The sequence below is a fragment of the Salvia splendens genome, chromosome 17 (assembly GCF_004379255.2).
Source record: "Salvia splendens isolate huo1 chromosome 17, SspV2, whole genome shotgun sequence".
NCBI lineage: Eukaryota > Viridiplantae > Streptophyta > Magnoliopsida > Lamiales > Lamiaceae > Salvia > Salvia splendens.
In genome coordinates, this window is record NC_056048.1 from 4,870,906 (window position 1) to 4,888,061 (window position 17,156).

Below are 17,156 nucleotides of genomic sequence, written 5' to 3' on the forward strand. Positions count from 1 at the left end.
TGGTGGTCGAAAGAGGAAAGGGAGCGACGGCGGAGCAGCAACGTTCGTACAGCAGCGTCTCCCGGCTCTGTGCAGCAGCCAACAACAGCAACAACGTGCAGCAACGGGCCGAACAGCGATGGCACCGCTCGTCTGCTCGACGAATTCCGACCAGTAAGTTCCGACACGTTTTTGACCGACCAAATGAACTCCGATTTGACCAATTCTTTTTCCTGAGTAAACTTCATGATGTCTTCTATGTTGTGTGTAAATTTCAACCCTTTTGGATTAAAGATGAATTTTTGGTGAATTTTTGAAGTTAACTGCGCAACTCTGCCGAAAATGTTTTCTCGACCAGTAGGTTACGTGGTTGTTTTGACTGACCTAAAAGGGGTATTTGGACATGAAATTTTAACTGGAAGTCCTTTGATGAGTCTTCTGTATTGTGGTAAAGTTTTAGCCCCAACGGAAGTCGGATGATTTTTAAATGATTTTTATAAAATCGTTGCGCAGTGCTGCCAGTTTTCAAATGAAATTATATATGTGATGAAGTGATAGGATATGCAAAGATGTATGTTATGATGTGATTTATGTTATTGGAAAATATGTTGATATATGTGCTATGTAAATTTTTTAAAGGTGAAACATCGCAAGTGAATCGTGATCGCAAGGGAAAGAAATTGTTTTCGGTTTAAGCACTCGAGGTGGGCTTTTCTACCCTACTATTTTGTGGGTTATCTTTAATACGGACTCTGTTCCGGAAATGTTTATGGAGATGAACTGTTTGTCTTGCCAACTGTTTTGTTTTGAAACCTATCTGAAGTGGTTTACCACATATGTTTAATCGAATTCGGGTCTGTTGGGCTGCGAACCCTCAGGCTAGTGTACACGAGATCGGGAGCCATCTGAGAGCAAGTTGGCCGGTCTAGTTGACCTGGGGTGTGGCCACGCCCCTTGTCACCCGTTGAATCAGATAGTGTATGATGGGGGAATAAGGGTGGCAATCTCTGGAAAATGACTGCGCAGTCGAATTTATGAAATATGTTTTAGTGTACTTGGGTTATTTTCTTTACACTTAAAACCCCAAGGTTACACTGTTATGGCATGACAAACTATGTTTTTGGCGTGTGTCCACTGAGTGCAATAAGTACTCAGCCCTGCATATTGTTTTTCTTAATGTGCAGATTGAGCGGTGACGAGCGCGGTGGGTGTTGAGCATAAAAGTGAGGAATGTCTACCAAATGTCAAGAATATGTTGTGTCTTCATACATAGCATTATTCTACTCTCGAAATGCTTCCGCTAAATATTGTTTCTTTTGAGTTTATGATTTGTTGAGATATAATCCCTTGAGTTGTCAATTGTTGAGATGATACTCTGATTTTATTCGAGCTATTCCCATTTGTTTCGAGCTATGGTCAAGTTGTGTCGTTTTCCCCTTTCTTCCCCGCTTCTTTAATCCTCCCCTAGTCACGATCAACCGTGTTTTCTATCCTTAGAAAATGCGGGCGTGACAAAGTGGTATCAGAGCCAGGTTTCTTTCCGCTCTGGACCCGAGAGTCTTTTTCAGTCCTGGTCTAGATTCGATTCGCTAGATTAAAATAAGGTTAAATTTGGAAGGCTCAACATCCAGCTTCGCCACGCTCAACCAAGAAAGAGGTATTATGTTTTTATGTGAAAGTTTTTATGAGAAAGTTTTGAAGAAAGGAAGACGAGAAAATTTTTGAGAAAGAAAGATGAGAATGTGTTCGAGAAAGAAAGATGATGAAGTTGTGAAGAGGAACGATGGATTGTTTGTTTTACATGAAAGATGAAAGTGGATGTTCAAGTATGTTTTGAGTTTTGAGTCAAAACTTTTACTTAAAGTTGAAAGTGAGATGTGAAAATTTTGAGGGAAGTGTGAGAGTTGAAGAAAATTTATTTCAAAAGTTTTGAATGTCAATGTGAAGTGTGAAAGTGTTTTGCTTAAGGATGTGAAAATGTTGTGTGCCATAATTGTTGTCTTGAGGTAGAAATTTCGTTAAATGTGATAGTTGTTGATGTATGAGATAATGAAATGTGTTGCGACCTTAGAGTGCCTAAGGCGTAGGCCTAGTTGACCGCGCAAATAATAGTTGAAAACTTTACCATTGCTTTCCCGAGCAATGAAACGAACGAGAATCTGAAAGTTTGGGGTGAACCCCTAAATTGATCGAGGCACGACGAGACAAGGAGATCGAGAGTGCGAATGGAGGCCGGTGGACCATGAAACTTTTTCTTGGAATTGCGTGAAACTTTGGAGCAAGCTAGGTGCGAACCATTCGAAGGACGTAAGCAAATTTCGGGACGAAATTTTTGTTAAGGTGGGTAGATTGTAACACCCCGACTTTTTCTACTCTTTTTATTGTGTTCTTGAAAGGACCGTCGTTTGTACACTTGAAAATTTTACGACCTTGTTATATTTTTTTCGGGAGAAGAATTTTACCTTTTGGGCCAAACATTTATTTTTCTAACCCAATTTAAAACCCAATTGTGTTGAGCCCAAAACACATTTTATTTCTTTCTGTTTGAGCCAATTTTGGAGAAGCCCAAAGATTTTTCTTTTATTCCACTACACTTTTAAATCCCACTATCTATTCCATTATCTCAACAAGAAATTATATACTCTATTCCACTACCTCCACCACCACAAACATCACAACGGCCATTCATGACTTTGCTTTTAGAGATTTCCCCACTAATTCTAAACAATATATATTCCTCCCACATCAGTTTCCAACTCCACATATTTCACGTTTCACACATCCAATTTGGAGAGAAGAAAACCGAGAGGTGAGGGGAGAAAAGAGTGAGGCAGCGGTTGATGAGAGGAGGATTTCAATCCTTTTGAGAGGGGTACGCCGACAGCAATGGCACAGCGAGGTCTCGGAGTCGAGAGCAACAGCGAATTTTGCTTACGGACAGCGGTGACCCCACGCGGCGTGCGACGGAGGATAGGCGAGCGATAGCGTCTCCCAGCGGCGACGGAGCAGCGGCTACAACGGCATCTCCCGGCAGCGATGACGCTGAACGAACCCGACGGATCGACGGCAAACCTTCTGCACAGCAACTGTCGACGTCTAGCAGCAGCTAACCGACAAGCAGAGGCGCCGGCGTGAGCACCGACGCGATATGGAGAATCTGGACGCGCGACAGCAGCGTCTCCCGGCTCTGAGCAGCAGCAACAATGTGCAGCAAGGGCTGATCGTGACAGCGATGGACTCACGGCTGGAAGGCGGTGACAAAGAGCGACCCCAGCAGCGGCTGCTCGGTGATGACGGCGACACTGCAAGACCTTCGACTGCACAGCAGCGACGACGCAGCAGCGCCGAGCGTCTGTGGTGGACACGGGTGACGAATCGGAGTCAGCAGCGGCGACGTCGGCGGCGAACAGGCTGACCAACGGGCAGTAGCCGACGACGACCGATCTGGACCGTGAGTTGCAGAGTTTACAGTGATCGAACAACAACGAGCAGCAGCAGCGCAGCAGGCTGTCCCGGCGGTCTCAGCGACTGCAGCGGGGCGGCAACGATTCCGACAGCGGCGCGGAGGAGAGGCAAAGGCGGACAACAACTGATCCTTGACCGTGGCGGCGGTGATCGATTAAAGGCGGTGTATCGGTGGCCGAAAGAGAAGGCGGTGCGGCGAACTCACCTCCGTGACTACCACGGCAGAGGTACTGCAAATTTCAGTGAAAGGAAGATGAGCGCAACGGAGTCCAACGTCGAGAGTTTGAGAGAAAGAGAGAAAGAAAAGAGGAAGAGGAATGGAGGCACCGTCAATTTCCCTCAAGTAGGATTCTGTTTGGAAAAAAGGATGAAAGGAAAGGGACGATGGAGTATTTTATGAGGTATTCTTTTTTTAATGTTTTAGGCCATATGATTAAATCAAGAAAGTGGCCGATTCTATCAAATTAAAGAAATAAGTTGGGGATGTTATTAGGGAATTAAAGTTTGGGCCGGAGTACATTAAATCAATGGATGATTTCACGCACGCTTTTCAAGAACGAAATGGAGCACAAGTTAAGGCTTTAAACGAATGAGGTGGGCTTTCGAACTAAATACTTTCAAGAGCTTTAGTTTTAATATATTGATTCGAGCATCATTTTATGTGACGAAATTTCTTTTAACTGAGATTGCAAGTATTATTAATTTTATTTGATGATAATGTAATTTATGTGCTTAAAGTGAAATGATTAAAGTGGAAGTGATGTTATGTTATATATGTGTTGATTTATCGAGTGATTTGTGGTTTGCTCGACTTGTTGATGTGATGTGAATTGATGCTCGCCCTTGACAGAAAAGTTATTTGTGTTTCAAATACGTTTTTGAGGAAAATAGAGGTTTGCAAAGTGAATATCATGCCATGTTTTTGTTTTGAGAAATGCCTATCTGTTTGTTTAGCAAGGGAGTTGTCCCTACTAGACCTATTGAAATCGGATTCGGGTCTGACTAGGGAGTGAGTCCCTACTCAGGCTAGTGTACACCAATGGGGATCGTGAGCCGTCTTTTGGGTCGGCCGGTCTAGTGATCGAGTTTGCGGCCACAATCTCGTTTCACAGTATGTTGTTGATGTTGACGAGGTTGACGTTGATGAGATTGATGTTGATGTTGATGTTGATGTTGATGATTATTTAGTGGGGAGTGAGTCCCTACTATGAGTTTAATCGAATTCGGGTCTTAGCAAGGGTGCGTCCCTACTCGGACTAGTGTACACGATGAGAACCGTGAGTCATCGAATGGGTTGGCCGGTTTTCGTGCTCGTGGAAAGTGGCCCCCTTACACGGCACCCTAAAGAACAGATATGGTAGTTTCTTAAATAATTCAAGGAGAAATGGTTGTGGTTTGAAATGATGAGGAAAAGTGATTCGAGGATGTGTCGAAAGTTGTGTTTGAGATATTTTTAGTGACTCGGGCCATTTCAAGTTAAAACCCCGAGGTCACTCAATGGTGGCATGATATAACTGCTTTTTATAAAATTGTTTTGGCATTTGTTCACTGAGTGCATCAAGTACTCAGCCCTGCATGTGTTCTCCCTATGTGCAGGTTGAGCGGTGACGAGCGCGGTGGGTGTTGAGCATAAAAGTGAAGAATGTCTATCAAATGTCTAGAATATGTTGTGTCTTCATACATAGCATTATTCTACTCTCGGAATGCTTCCGCTGAATGTTGATTCTTTTGAGTTTCTGATGTGTTAAGATATAACCCCTTGATGCTTCCGCTGAATGTTGGTTCTTTTGAGTTTAGGATTTGTTGAGATAATACTCTGATTTTTATTCGAGCTATTCCCATTTGTTTCGGGCTATGGTTGAGTTGTGTTATTTTCCCCCTTTCTTCCCCGCTTCTTTAATCCTCCCCTAGTCGCGATCAACCGTGTTTTCTATCCTTAGAAAATGCGGGCGTGACAGAGTGGTATCAGAGCCATCTTTCTTTCCGCTCTGGACCCGAGAGTCTTTTTCAGTCCTGGTCTAGATTCGATTCGCTAGATTAAAATAAGGTTAAATTTGGAAGGCTCAACATCCAGCTTCGCCACGCTCAACCAAGAAAGAGGTATTATATTTTTATGTGAAAGTTTTTATGAGAAAGTTTTGAAGAAAGGAAGACGAGAAAATTTTTGAGAAAGAAAGATGAGAATGTGTTCGAGAAAGAAAGATGATGAAGTTGTGAAGAGGAACGATGGATTGTTTGTTTTACATGAAAGATGAAAGTGGATGTTCAAGTATGTTTTGAGTTTTGAGTCAAAACTTTTACTTAAAGTTGAAAGTGAGATGTGAAAATTTTGAGGGAAGTGTGAGAGTTGAAGAAAATTTATTTCAAAAGTTTTGAATGTCAATGTGAAGTGTGAAAGTGTTTTGCTTAAGGATGTGAAAATGTTGTGTGCCATAATTGTTGTCTTGAGGTAGAAATTTCGTTAAATGTGATAGTTGTTGATGTATGAGATAATGAAATGTGTTGCGACCTTAGAGTGCCTAAGGCGTAGGCCTAGTTGACCGCGCAAATAATAGTTGAAAACTTTACCATTGCTTTCCCGAGCAATGAAACGAACGAGAATCTGAAAGTTTGGGGTGAACCCCTAAATTGATCGAGGCACGACGAGACAAGGAGATCGAGAGTGCGAATGGAGGCCGGTGGACCATGAAACTTTTTCTTGGAATTGCGTGAAACTTTGGAGCAAGCTAGGTGCGAACCATTCGAAGGACGTAAGCAAATTTCGGGACGAAATTTTTGTTAAGGTGGGTAGATTGTAACACCCCGACTTTTTCTACTCTTTTTATTGTGTTCTTGAAAGGACCGTCGTTTGTACACTTGAAAATTTTTTCGACCTTGTTTCTTTTGTCGAGAGAATAATTTTACAATTTGGCTTTGGGCTATTAATTTTAAGAGTGTTGGGTCATCCAAATTTTCTTATTCTTTAACCAACTTAGCCAAACTCTACAATTTACATGTTGTGCCCAATTTCATCAAAGAACTTTAAGTTTCCAAGCCAATTCATTTTATTTGGAAACCACACTTTGAAGCCCAAGTTTTTTTCTTCTTCTTTCGTTCTTTCTTCTTCTTTCTTCCCATGACCGACGGTTTTCTTCATCCCCCCATGATCGACGGTTTTCTTCCACTCCCCACTTCCTCATCATTACCTACACCCTCCCCAAGCCCTCTAGCACCACTCACTACTTTCATTTGGCAAAAAAAAAAGAGAGAAGAGTGAGGCAGCGGCGATGAGGAAGAGAAATGGCGACGTTAGAAGCGTGAGGGCTCCGGTTCAATCGAACGCAGCAACGTCAGTTCAGCGGCAACGATCCAGCAGTGGCGACGAACAGTGGCCCCCTTTCTGCGTTTTGAAAACTGAAACGAAAGAACATATTTTTTGAAGGAGAACTTATCTTTCGGGGCGGTTCGGAGTTGGTTCGGGGCTGTTCGGAGATGTTTCAGGGGCTGCCGTGTCGTTTCGAGGTTGAATCGGTGAGGAACGATGGCTGTCCGAACAGCAAACAGACAATGCAGTGGCTAATGGCGAATGACGGCGACGCTGCGAGACCTTCGACTGCACAGCAGCGACGACGCAGCAGCGCCGAGCGTCTGTGGTGGACACGGGTGACGAATCGGAGTCAGCAGCGGCGACGTCGGCGGCGAACAGGCTGACCAACGGGCAGTAGCCGACGACGACCGATCTGGACCGTGAGTTGCAGAGTTTACAGTGATGGAACAAAACGAATTGATAGAGAGATGAGTGATGGTGGTCGAAAGAGGAAAGGGAGCGACGGCGGAGCAGCAACGTTCGTACAGCAGCGTCTCCCGGCTCTGTGCAGCAGCCAACAACAGCAACAACGTGCAGCAACGGGCCGAACAGCGATGGCACCGCTCGTCTGCTCGACGAATTCCGACCAGTAAGTTCCGACACGTTTTTGACCGACCAAATGAACTCCGATTTGACCAATTCTTTTTCCTGAGTAAACTTCATGATGTCTTCTATGTTGTGTGTAAATTTCAACCCTTTTGGATTAAAGATGAATTTTTGGTGAATTTTTGAAGTTAACTGCGCAACTCTGCCGAAAATGTTTTCTCGACCAGTAGGTTACGTGGTTGTTTTGACTGACCTAAAAGGGGTATTTGGACATGAAATTTTAACTGGAAGTCCTTTGATGAGTCTTCTGTATTGTGGTAAAGTTTTAGCCCCAACGGAAGTCGGATGATTTTTAAATGATTTTTATAAAATCGTTGCGCAGTGCTGCCAGTTTTCAAATGAAATTATATATGTGATGAAGTGATAGGATATGCAAAGATGTATGTTATGATGTGATTTATGTTATTGGAAAATATGTTGATATATGTGCTATGTAAATTTTTTAAAGGTGAAACATCGCAAGTGAATCGTGATCGCAAGGGAAAGAAATTGTTTTCGGTTTAAGCACTCGAGGTGGGCTTTTCTACCCTACTATTTTGTGGGTTATCTTTAATACGGACTCTGTTCCGGAAATGTTTATGGAGATGAACTGTTTGTCTTGCCAACTGTTTTGTTTTGAAACCTATCTGAAGTGGCTTACCACATATGTTTAATCGAATTCGGGTCTGTTGGGCTGCGAACCCTCAGGCTAGTGTACACGAGATCGGGAGCCATCTGAGAGCAAGTTGGCCGGTCTAGTTGACCTGGGGTGTGGCCACGCCCCTTGTCACCCGTTGAATCAGATAGTGTATGATGGGGGAATAAGGGTGGCAATCTCTGGAAAATGACTGCGCAGTCGAATTTATGAAATATGTTTTAGTGTACTTGGGTTATTTTCTTTACACTTAAAACCCCAAGGTTACACTGTTATGGCATGACAAACTATGTTTTTGGCGTGTGTCCACTGAGTGCAATAAGTACTCAGCCCTGCATATTGTTTTTCTTAATGTGCAGATTGAGCGGTGACGAGCGCGGTGGGTGTTGAGCATAAAAGTGAGGAATGTCTACCAAATGTCAAGAATATGTTGTGTCTTCATACATAGCATTATTCTACTCTCGAAATGCTTCCGCTAAATATTGTTTCTTTTGAGTTTATGATTTGTTGAGATATAATCCCTTGAGTTGTCAATTGTTGAGATGATACTCTGATTTTATTCGAGCTATTCCCATTTGTTTCGAGCTATGGTCAAGTTGTGTCGTTTTCCCCTTTCTTCCCCGCTTCTTTAATCCTCCCCTAGTCACGATCAACCGTGTTTTCTATCCTTAGAAAATGCGGGCGTGACAAAGTGGTATCAGAGCAATTTTTCTTTCCGCTCTGGACCCGAGAGTCTTTTTCAGTCCTGGTCTAGATTCGATTCGCTAGATTAAAATAAGGTTAAATTTGGAAGGCTCAACAACCAGCTTCGCCACGCTCAACCAAGAAAGAGGTATTATATTTTTATGTGAAAGTTTTTATGAGAAAGTTTTGAAGAAAGGAAGACGAGAAAATTTTTGAGAAAGAAAGATGAGAATGTGTTCGAGAAAGAAAGATGATGAAGTTGTGAAGAGGAACGATGGATTGTTTGTTTTACATGAAAGATGAAAGTGGATGTTCAAGTATGTTTTGAGTTTTGAGTCAAAACTTTTACTTAAAGTTGAAAGTGAGATGTGAAAATTTTGAGGGAAGTGTGAGAGTTGAAGAAAATTTATTTCAAAAGTTTTGAATGTCAATGTGAAGTGTGAAAGTGTTTTGCTTAAGGATGTGAAAATGTTGTGTGCCATAATTGTTGTCTTGAGGTAGAAATTTCGTTAAATGTGATAGTTGTTGATGTATGAGATAATGAAATGTGTTGCGACCTTAGAGTGCCTAAGGCGTAGGCCTAGTTGACCGCGCAAATAATAGTTGAAAACTTTACCATTGCTTTCCCGAGCAATGAAACGAACGAGAATCTGAAAGTTTGGGGTGAACCCCTAAATTGATCGAGGCACGACGAGACAAGGAGATCGAGAGTGCGAATGGAGGCCGGTGGACCATGAAACTTTTTCTTGAAATTGCGTGAAACTTTGGAGCAAGCTAGGTGCGAACCATTCGAAGGACGTAAGCAAATTTCGGGACGAAATTTTTGTTAAGGTGGGTAGATTGTAACACCCCGACTTTTTCTACTCTTTTTATTGTGTTCTTGAAAGGACCGTCGTTTGTACACTTGAAAATTTTACGACCTTGTTATATTTTTTTCGGGAGAAGAATTTTACCTTTTGGGCCAAACATTTATTTTTCTAACCCAATTTAAAACCCAATTGTGTTGAGCCCAAAACACATTTTATTTCTTTCTGTTTGAGCCAATTTTGGAGAAGCCCAAAGATTTTTCTTTTATTCCACTACACTTTTAAATCTCACTATCTATTCCATTATCTCAACAAGAAATTATATACTCTATTCCACTACCTCCACCACCACAAACATCACAACGGCCATTCATGACTTTGCTTTTAGAGATTTCCCCACTAATTCTAAACAATATATATTCCTCCCACATCAGTTTCCAACTCCACATATTTCACGTTTCACACATCCAATTTGGAGAGAAGAAAACCGAGAGGTGAGGGGAGAAAAGAGTGAGGCAGCGGTTGATGAGAGGAGGATTTCAATCCTTTTGAGAGGGGTACGCCGACAGCAATGGCACAGCGAGGTCTCGGAGTCGAGAGCAACAGCGAATTTTGCTTACGGACAGCGGTGACCCCACGCGGCGTGCGACGGAGGATAGGCGAGCGATAGCGTCTCCCAGCGGCGACGGAGCAGCGGCTACAACGGCATCTCCCGGCAGCGATGACGCTGAACGAACCCGACGGATCGACGGCAAACCTTCTGCACAGCAACTGTCGACGTCTAGCAGCAGCTAACCGACAAGCAGAGGCGCCGGCGTGAGCACCGACGCGATATGGAGAATCTGGACGCGCGACAGCAGCGTCTCCCGGCTCTGAGCAGCAGCAACAATGTGCAGCAAGGGCTGATCGTGACAGCGATGGACTCACGGCTGGAAGGCGGTGACAAAGAGCGACCCCAGCAGCGGCTGCTCGGTGATGACGGCGACACTGCAAGACCTTCGACTGCACAGCAGCGACGACGCAGCAGCGCCGAGCGTCTGTGGTGGACACGGGTGACGAATCGGAGTCAGCAGCGGCGACGTCGGCGGCGAACAGGCTGACCAACGGGCAGTAGCCGACGACGACCGATCTGGACCGTGAGTTGCAGAGTTTACAGTGATCGAACAACAACGAGCAGCAGCAGCGCAGCAGGCTGTCCCGGCGGTCTCAGCGGCTGCAGCGGGGCGGCAACGATTCCGACAGCGGCGCGGAGGAGAGGCAAAGGCGGACAACAACTGATCCTTGACCGTGGCGGCGGTGATCGATTAAAGGCGGTGTATCGGTGGCCGAAAGAGAAGGCGGTGCGGCGAACTCACCTCCGTGACTACCACGGCAGAGGTACTGCAAATTTCAGTGAAAGGAAGATGAGCGCAACGGAGTCCAACGTCGAGAGTTTGAGAGAAAGAGAGAAAGAAAAGAGGAAGAGGAATGGAGGCACCGTCAATTTCCCTCAAGTAGGATTCTGTTTGGAAAAAAGGATGAAAGGAAAGGGACGATGGAGTATTTTATGAGGTATTCTTTTTTTAATGTTTTAGGCCATATGATTAAATCAAGAAAGTGGCCGATTCTATCAAATTAAAGAAATAAGTTGGGGATGTTATTAGGGAATTAAAGTTTGGGCCGGAGTACATTAAATCAATGGATGATTTCACGCACGCTTTTCAAGAACGAAATGGAGCACAAGTTAAGGCTTTAAACGAATGAGGTGGGCTTTCGAACTAAATACTTTCAAGAGCTTTAGTTTTAATATATTGATTCGAGCATCATTTTATGTGACGAAATTTCTTTTAACTGAGATTGCAAGTATTATTAATTTTATTTGATGATAATGTAATTTATGTGCTTAAAGTGAAATGATTAAAGTGGAAGTGATGTTATGTTATATATGTGTTGATTTATCGAGTGATTTGTGGTTTGCTCGACTTGTTGATGTGATGTGAATTGATGCTCGCCCTTGACAGAAAAGTTATTTGTGTTTCAAATACGTTTTTGAGGAAAATAGAGGTTTGCAAAGTGAATATCATGCCATGTTTTTGTTTTGAGAAATGCCTATCTGTTTGTTTAGCAAGGGAGTTGTCCCTACTAGACCTATTGAAATCGGATTCGGGTCTGACTAGGGAGTGAGTCCCTACTCAGGCTAGTGTACACCAATGGGGATCGTGAGCCGTCTTTTGGGTCGGCCGGTCTAGTGATCGAGTTTGCGGCCACAATCTCGTTTCACAGTATGTTGTTGATGTTGACGAGGTTGACGTTGATGAGATTGATGTTGATGTTGATGTTGATGTTGATGATTATTTAGTGGGGAGTGAGTCCCTACTATGAGTTTAATCGAATTCGGGTCTTAGCAAGGGTGCGTCCCTACTCGGACTAGTGTACACGATGAGAACCGTGAGTCATCGAATGGGTTGGCCGGTTTTCGTGCTCGTGGAAAGTGGCCCCCTTACACGGCACCCTAAAGAACAAATATGGTAGTTTCTTAAATAATTCAAGGAGAAATGGTTGTGGTTTGAAATGATGAGGAAAAGTGATTCGAGGATGTGTCGAAAGTTGTGTTTGAGATATTTTTAGTGACTCGGGCCATTTCAAGTTAAAACCCCGAGGTCACTCAATGGTGGCATGATATAACTGCTTTTTATAAAATTGTTTTGGCATTTGTTCACTGAGTGCATCAAGTACTCAGCCCTGCATGTGTTCTCCCTATGTGCAGGTTGAGCGGTGACGAGCGCGGTGGGTGTTGAGCATAAAAGTGAAGAATGTCTATCAAATGTCTAGAATATGTTGTGTCTTCATACATAGCATTATTCTACTCTCGGAATGCTTCCGCTGAATGTTGATTCTTTTGAGTTTCTGATGTGTTAAGATATAACCCCTTGATGCTTCCGCTGAATGTTGGTTCTTTTGAGTTTAGGATTTGTTGAGATAATACTCTGATTTTTATTCGAGCTATTCCCATTTGTTTCGGGCTATGGTTGAGTTGTGTTATTTTCCCCCTTTCTTCCCCGCTTCTTTAATCCTCCCCTAGTCGCGATCAACCGTGTTTTCTATCCTTAGAAAATGCGGGCGTGACAGAGTGGTATCAGAGCCATCTTTCTTTCCGCTCGGGACCCGAGAGTCTTTTTCAGTCCTGGTCTAGATTCGATTCGCTAGATTAAAATAAGGTTAAATTTGGAAGGCTCAACATCCAGCTTCGCCACGCTCAACCAAGAAAGAGGTATTATATTTTTATGTGAAAGTTTTTATGAGAAAGTTTTGAAGAAAGGAAGACGAGAAAATTTTTGAGAAAGAAAGATGAGAATGTGTTCGAGAAAGAAAGATGATGAAGTTGTGAAGAGGAACGATGGATTGTTTGTTTTACATGAAAGATGAAAGTGGATGTTCAAGTATGTTTTGAGTTTTGAGTCAAAACTTTTACTTAAAGTTGAAAGTGAGATGTGAAAATTTTGAGGGAAGTGTGAGAGTTGAAGAAAATTTATTTCAAAAGTTTTGAATGTCAATGTGAAGTGTGAAAGTGTTTTGCTTAAGGATGTGAAAATGTTGTGTGCCATAATTGTTGTCTTGAGGTAGAAATTTCGTTAAATGTGATAGTTGTTGATGTATGAGATAATGAAATGTGTTGCGACCTTAGAGTGCCTAAGGCGTAGGCCTAGTTGACCGCGCAAATAATAGTTGAAAACTTTACCATTGCTTTCCCGAGCAATGAAACGAACGAGAATCTGAAAGTTTGGGGTGAACCCCTAAATTGATCGAGGCACGACGAGACAAGGAGATCGAGAGTGCGAATGGAGGCCGGTGGACCATGAAACTTTTTCTTGGAATTGCGTGAAACTTTGGAGCAAGCTAGGTGCGAACCATTCGAAGGACGTAAGCAAATTTCGGGACGAAATTTTTGTTAAGGTGGGTAGATTGTAACACCCCGACTTTTTCTACTCTTTTTATTGTGTTCTTGAAAGGACCGTCGTTTGTACACTTGAAAATTTTTTCGACCTTGTTTCTTTTGTCGAGAGAATAATTTTACAATTTGGCTTTGGGCTATTAATTTTAAGAGTGTTGGGTCATCCAAATTTTCTTATTCTTTAACCAACTTAGCCAAACTCTACAATTTACATGTTGTGCCCAATTTCATCAAAGAACTTTAAGTTTCCAAGCCAATTCATTTTATTTGGAAACCACACTTTGAAGCCCAAGTTTTTTTCTTCTTCTTTCGTTCTTTCTTCTTCTTTCTTCCCATGACCGACGGTTTTCTTCATCCCCTCATGATCGACGGTTTTCTTCCACTCCCCACTTCCTCATCATTACCTACACCCTCCCCAAGCCCTCTAGCACCACTCACTACTTTCATTTGGCAAAAAAAAAAAGAGAGAAGAGTGAGGCAGCGGCGATGAGGAAGAGAAATGGCGACGTTAGAAGCGTGAGGGCTCCGGTTCAATCGAACGCAGCAACGTCAGTTCAGCGGCAACGATCCAGCAGTGGCGACGAACAGTGGCCCCCTTTCTGCGTTTTGAAAACTGAAACGAAAGAACATATTTTTTGAAGGAGAACTTATCTTTCGGGGCGGTTCGGAGTTGGTTCGGGGCTGTTCGGAGATGTTTCAGGGGCTGCCGTGTCGTTTCGAGGTTGAATCGGTGAGGAACGATGGCTGTCCGAACAGCAAACAGACAATGCAGTGGCTAATGGCGAATGACGGCGACGCTGCGAGACCTTCGACTGCACAGCAGCGACGACGCAGCAGCGCCGAGCGTCTGTGGTGGACACGGGTGACGAATCGGAGTCAGCAGCGGCGACGTCGGCGGCGAACAGGCTGACCAACGGGCAGTAGCCGACGACGACCGATCTGGACCGTGAGTTGCAGAGTTTACAGTGATGGAACAAAACGAATTGATAGAGAGATGAGTGATGGTGGTCGAAAGAGGAAAGGGAGCGACGGCGGAGCAGCAACGTTCGTACAGCAGCGTCTCCCGGCTCTGTGCAGCAGCCAACAACAGCAACAACGTGCAGCAACGGGCCGAACAGCGATGGCACCGCTCGTCTGCTCGACGAATGTTCCGACACGTTTTTGACCAACCAAATGAACTCCGATTTGACCAATTCTTTTTCCTGAGTAAACTTCATGATATCTTCTATGTTGTGTGTAAATTTCAACCCTTTTGGATTAAAGATGAATTTTTGGTGAATTTTTGAAGTTAACTGCGCAATTCTGCCGAAAATGTTTTCTCGACCAGTAGGTTACGTGGTTGTTTTGACTGACCTAAAAGGGGTATTTGGACATGAAATTTTAACTGGAAGTCCTTTGATGAGTCTTCTGTATTGTGGTAAAGTTTTAGCCCCAACGGAAGTCGGATGATTTTTAAATGATTTTTATAAAATCGTTGCGCAGTGCTGCCAGTTTTCAAATGAAATTATATATGTGATGAAGTGATAGGATATGCAAAGATGTATGTTATGATGTGATTTATGTTATTGGAAAATATGTTGATATATGTGCTATGTAAATTTTTTAAAGGTGAAACATCGCAAGTGAATCGTGATCGCAAGGGAAAGAAATTGTTTTCGGTTTAAGCACTCGAGGTGGGCTTTTCTACCCTACTATTTTGTGGGTTATCTTTAATACGGACTCTGTTCCGGAAATGTTTATGGAGATGAACTGTTTGTCTTGCCAACTGTTTTGTTTTGAAACCTATCTGAAGTGGTTTACCACATATGTTTAATCGAATTCGGGTCTGTTGGGCTGCGAACCCTCAGGCTAGTGTACACGAGATCGGGAGCCATCTGAGAGCAAGTTGGCCGGTCTAGTTGACCTGGGGTGTGGCCACGCCCCTTGTCACCCGTTGAATCAGATAGTGTATGATGGAGGAATAAGGGTGGCAATCTCTGGAAAATGACTGCGCAGTCGAATTTATGAAATATGTTTTAGTGTACTTGGGTTATTTTCTTTACACTTAAAACCCCAATGTTACACTGTTATGGCATGACAAACTATGTTTTTGGCGTGTGTCCACTGAGTGCAATAAGTACTCAGCCCTGCATATTGTTTTTCTTAATGTGCAGATTGAGCTGTGACGAGCGCGGTGGGTGTTGAGCATAAAAGTGAGGAATGTCTACCAAATGTCAAGAATATGTTGTGTCTTCATACATAGCATTATTCTACTCTCGAAATGCTTCCGCTAAATATTGTTTCTTTTGAGTTTATGATTTGTTGAGATATAATCCCTTGAGTTGTCAATTGTTGAGATGATACTCTGATTTTATTCGAGCTATTCCCATTTGTTTCGAGCTATGGTCAAGTTGTGTCGTTTTCCCCTTTCTTCCCCGCTTCTTTAATCCTCCCCTAGTCACGATCAACCGTGTTTTCTATCCTTAGAAAATGCGGGCGTGACAACGTCCTTATCAGAGATCAGTGGCTGGATTCTGACAAAAAATGGGAAGAGAAGGAGCTTCGCAGACTCGAAATCCGTCGAACACTCTTGTGTTTGTAAACTTTTCAACGAGAGAAAAGGAAACAGAGAAAACTGAAATAGAGCTTGTTATTTTCATCAAAACTTAAGTAAACAAGTCAAGTCTCTATTTATACTAAGGACCCTAGGGTGGTTCGACTCATCCGGGAAAGAACCACATAGAAAACCAGGAAAGGAGCTTATAAATATATGCTCAACTCTCTATCCTATTACAAATAAAACAGAATACTTATATAGAAATATGACTAATAACAACTTCTATCGTCGAACATAATCTTGATAGCATTCTGGTGGCTTGATTGCAGCCAGCTCGGTCGTCTCCGTTGGTGGCTGTGTAAGGTCTTCATCTCTGTCCTGTGGTGGAATGGTTACAGACGTATCATACTCCTACGTATACCATCATTGGTGGGGAAACAAAGTTTGTATAGATGAATGGTTTGTGGTAGGTGAAAACAATGAAGGTTTGAGTAAATTCCATTAGGCCGCGTACACATATGAGGTGTTGTACTATTATACAAACAATTCGGGATTGAAGATCTATGCAGACAGTAAAATGTGCAGTTCAAATAAAAGAGCAATTCCCTAATATTTGAGGTGACACTTTGTTATAGATGAAAAGAATCAGTATACTGTATACATATAAAAATAATTAAGTACATATATTTTTACAATGATCTATTGGTACATTAGACTAATTTTTTGGAAACAGAGGAAGTATATATTAGATGCTATTGTGCTATGAATCAATATAGAGCGAAACCACAAAATTATTGTATCAAAATGATAAAAACACGATCATAATAATTAAACAATTTATTAGAAGATAATTACTTTAAATGGTATGAAATGTTGATAAAACTACATGTGTGTGCATGCATCTTTTCAATTTTGGCATATTTTTGTTTCCATATTATTTAATGAATGACCTAAATTTAAAAACATATATGCATGGTTTTCCATGCACGACATATGAGAAATACTAATGAATAGAGAAAATACTAAGTACTTATATTGTTGTTGTTTCGTTTAAGACCTTCATTTTCTTCTTCTTTGTCAGTTCACTTTCTATATATACATTTAGAATTGATCTAATTTTGTTGGATATTTTAAGATGATAAATTTTTTTTTTGGACTAAGGTAATATA

General features: G+C 42.4%; 2 protein-coding genes and 2 long non-coding RNA genes across 4 annotated transcripts; 2 read left to right on the forward strand and 2 right to left on the reverse strand.

The window, feature by feature from the left end:
- Positions 1-1,769: 1,769 nt before the first annotated feature.
- LOC121774192 lies at positions 1,770-9,890 on the reverse strand. Its single transcript, XM_042171108.1, has 3 exons — positions 9,861-9,890; positions 7,136-7,414; positions 1,770-3,395 (listed from the first exon to the last, which is right to left on the reverse strand). The coding sequence occupies exons 1-3, from the start codon at positions 9,888-9,890 to the stop codon at positions 2,754-2,756; spliced, it is 951 nt and encodes a 316-aa protein (XP_042027042.1). The 3' UTR covers positions 1,770-2,753.
- Positions 3,457-5,092, forward strand: LOC121774631. The gene is made up of 3 exons (XR_006044956.1): positions 3,457-3,845; positions 3,938-4,038; positions 5,041-5,092. It is a non-coding gene; the product is annotated as an uncharacterized LOC121774631 (long non-coding RNA).
- LOC121774196 lies at positions 9,822-16,489 on the reverse strand. The gene is made up of 3 exons (XM_042171110.1): positions 16,409-16,489; positions 14,363-14,629; positions 9,822-10,621 (listed from the first exon to the last, which is right to left on the reverse strand). The coding sequence occupies exons 1-3, from the start codon at positions 16,487-16,489 to the stop codon at positions 9,980-9,982; spliced, it is 990 nt and encodes a 329-aa protein (XP_042027044.1). The 3' UTR covers positions 9,822-9,979.
- Positions 10,669-12,318, forward strand: LOC121773323. The gene is made up of 3 exons (XR_006044741.1): positions 10,669-11,071; positions 11,164-11,264; positions 12,267-12,318. It is a non-coding gene; the product is annotated as an uncharacterized LOC121773323 (long non-coding RNA).
- Positions 16,490-17,156: the final 667 nt, after the last annotated feature.

Excerpts from the sequence above, each read along its gene's own strand:
- LOC121774192 (XM_042171108.1), bottom strand. The coding sequence starts at position 9,890 with ATGGCCGTTGTGATGTTTGTGGTGGTGGAG. Across the intron at positions 7,415-9,860 it reads TGATGTTTGTGGTGGTGGAG|TTCATTTGGTCGGTCAAAAA; the intron begins GTAGTGGAATAG and ends GTCAAATCGGAG. Across the intron at positions 3,396-7,135 it reads TCGTCGGCTACTGCCCGTTG|GTCAGCCTGTTCGCCGCCGA; the intron begins GTCAGCCTGTTC and ends TACTGCCCGTTG.
- LOC121774196 (XM_042171110.1), bottom strand. The coding sequence starts at position 16,489 with ATGGAATTTACTCAAACCTTCATTGTTTTCACCTACCACAAACCATTC. Across the intron at positions 14,630-16,408 it reads TTGTTTCCCCACCAATGATG|TTCATTTGGTTGGTCAAAAA; the intron begins GTATACGTAGGA and ends GTCAAATCGGAG. Across the intron at positions 10,622-14,362 it reads TCGTCGGCTACTGCCCGTTG|GTCAGCCTGTTCGCCGCCGA; the intron begins GTCAGCCTGTTC and ends TACTGCCCGTTG.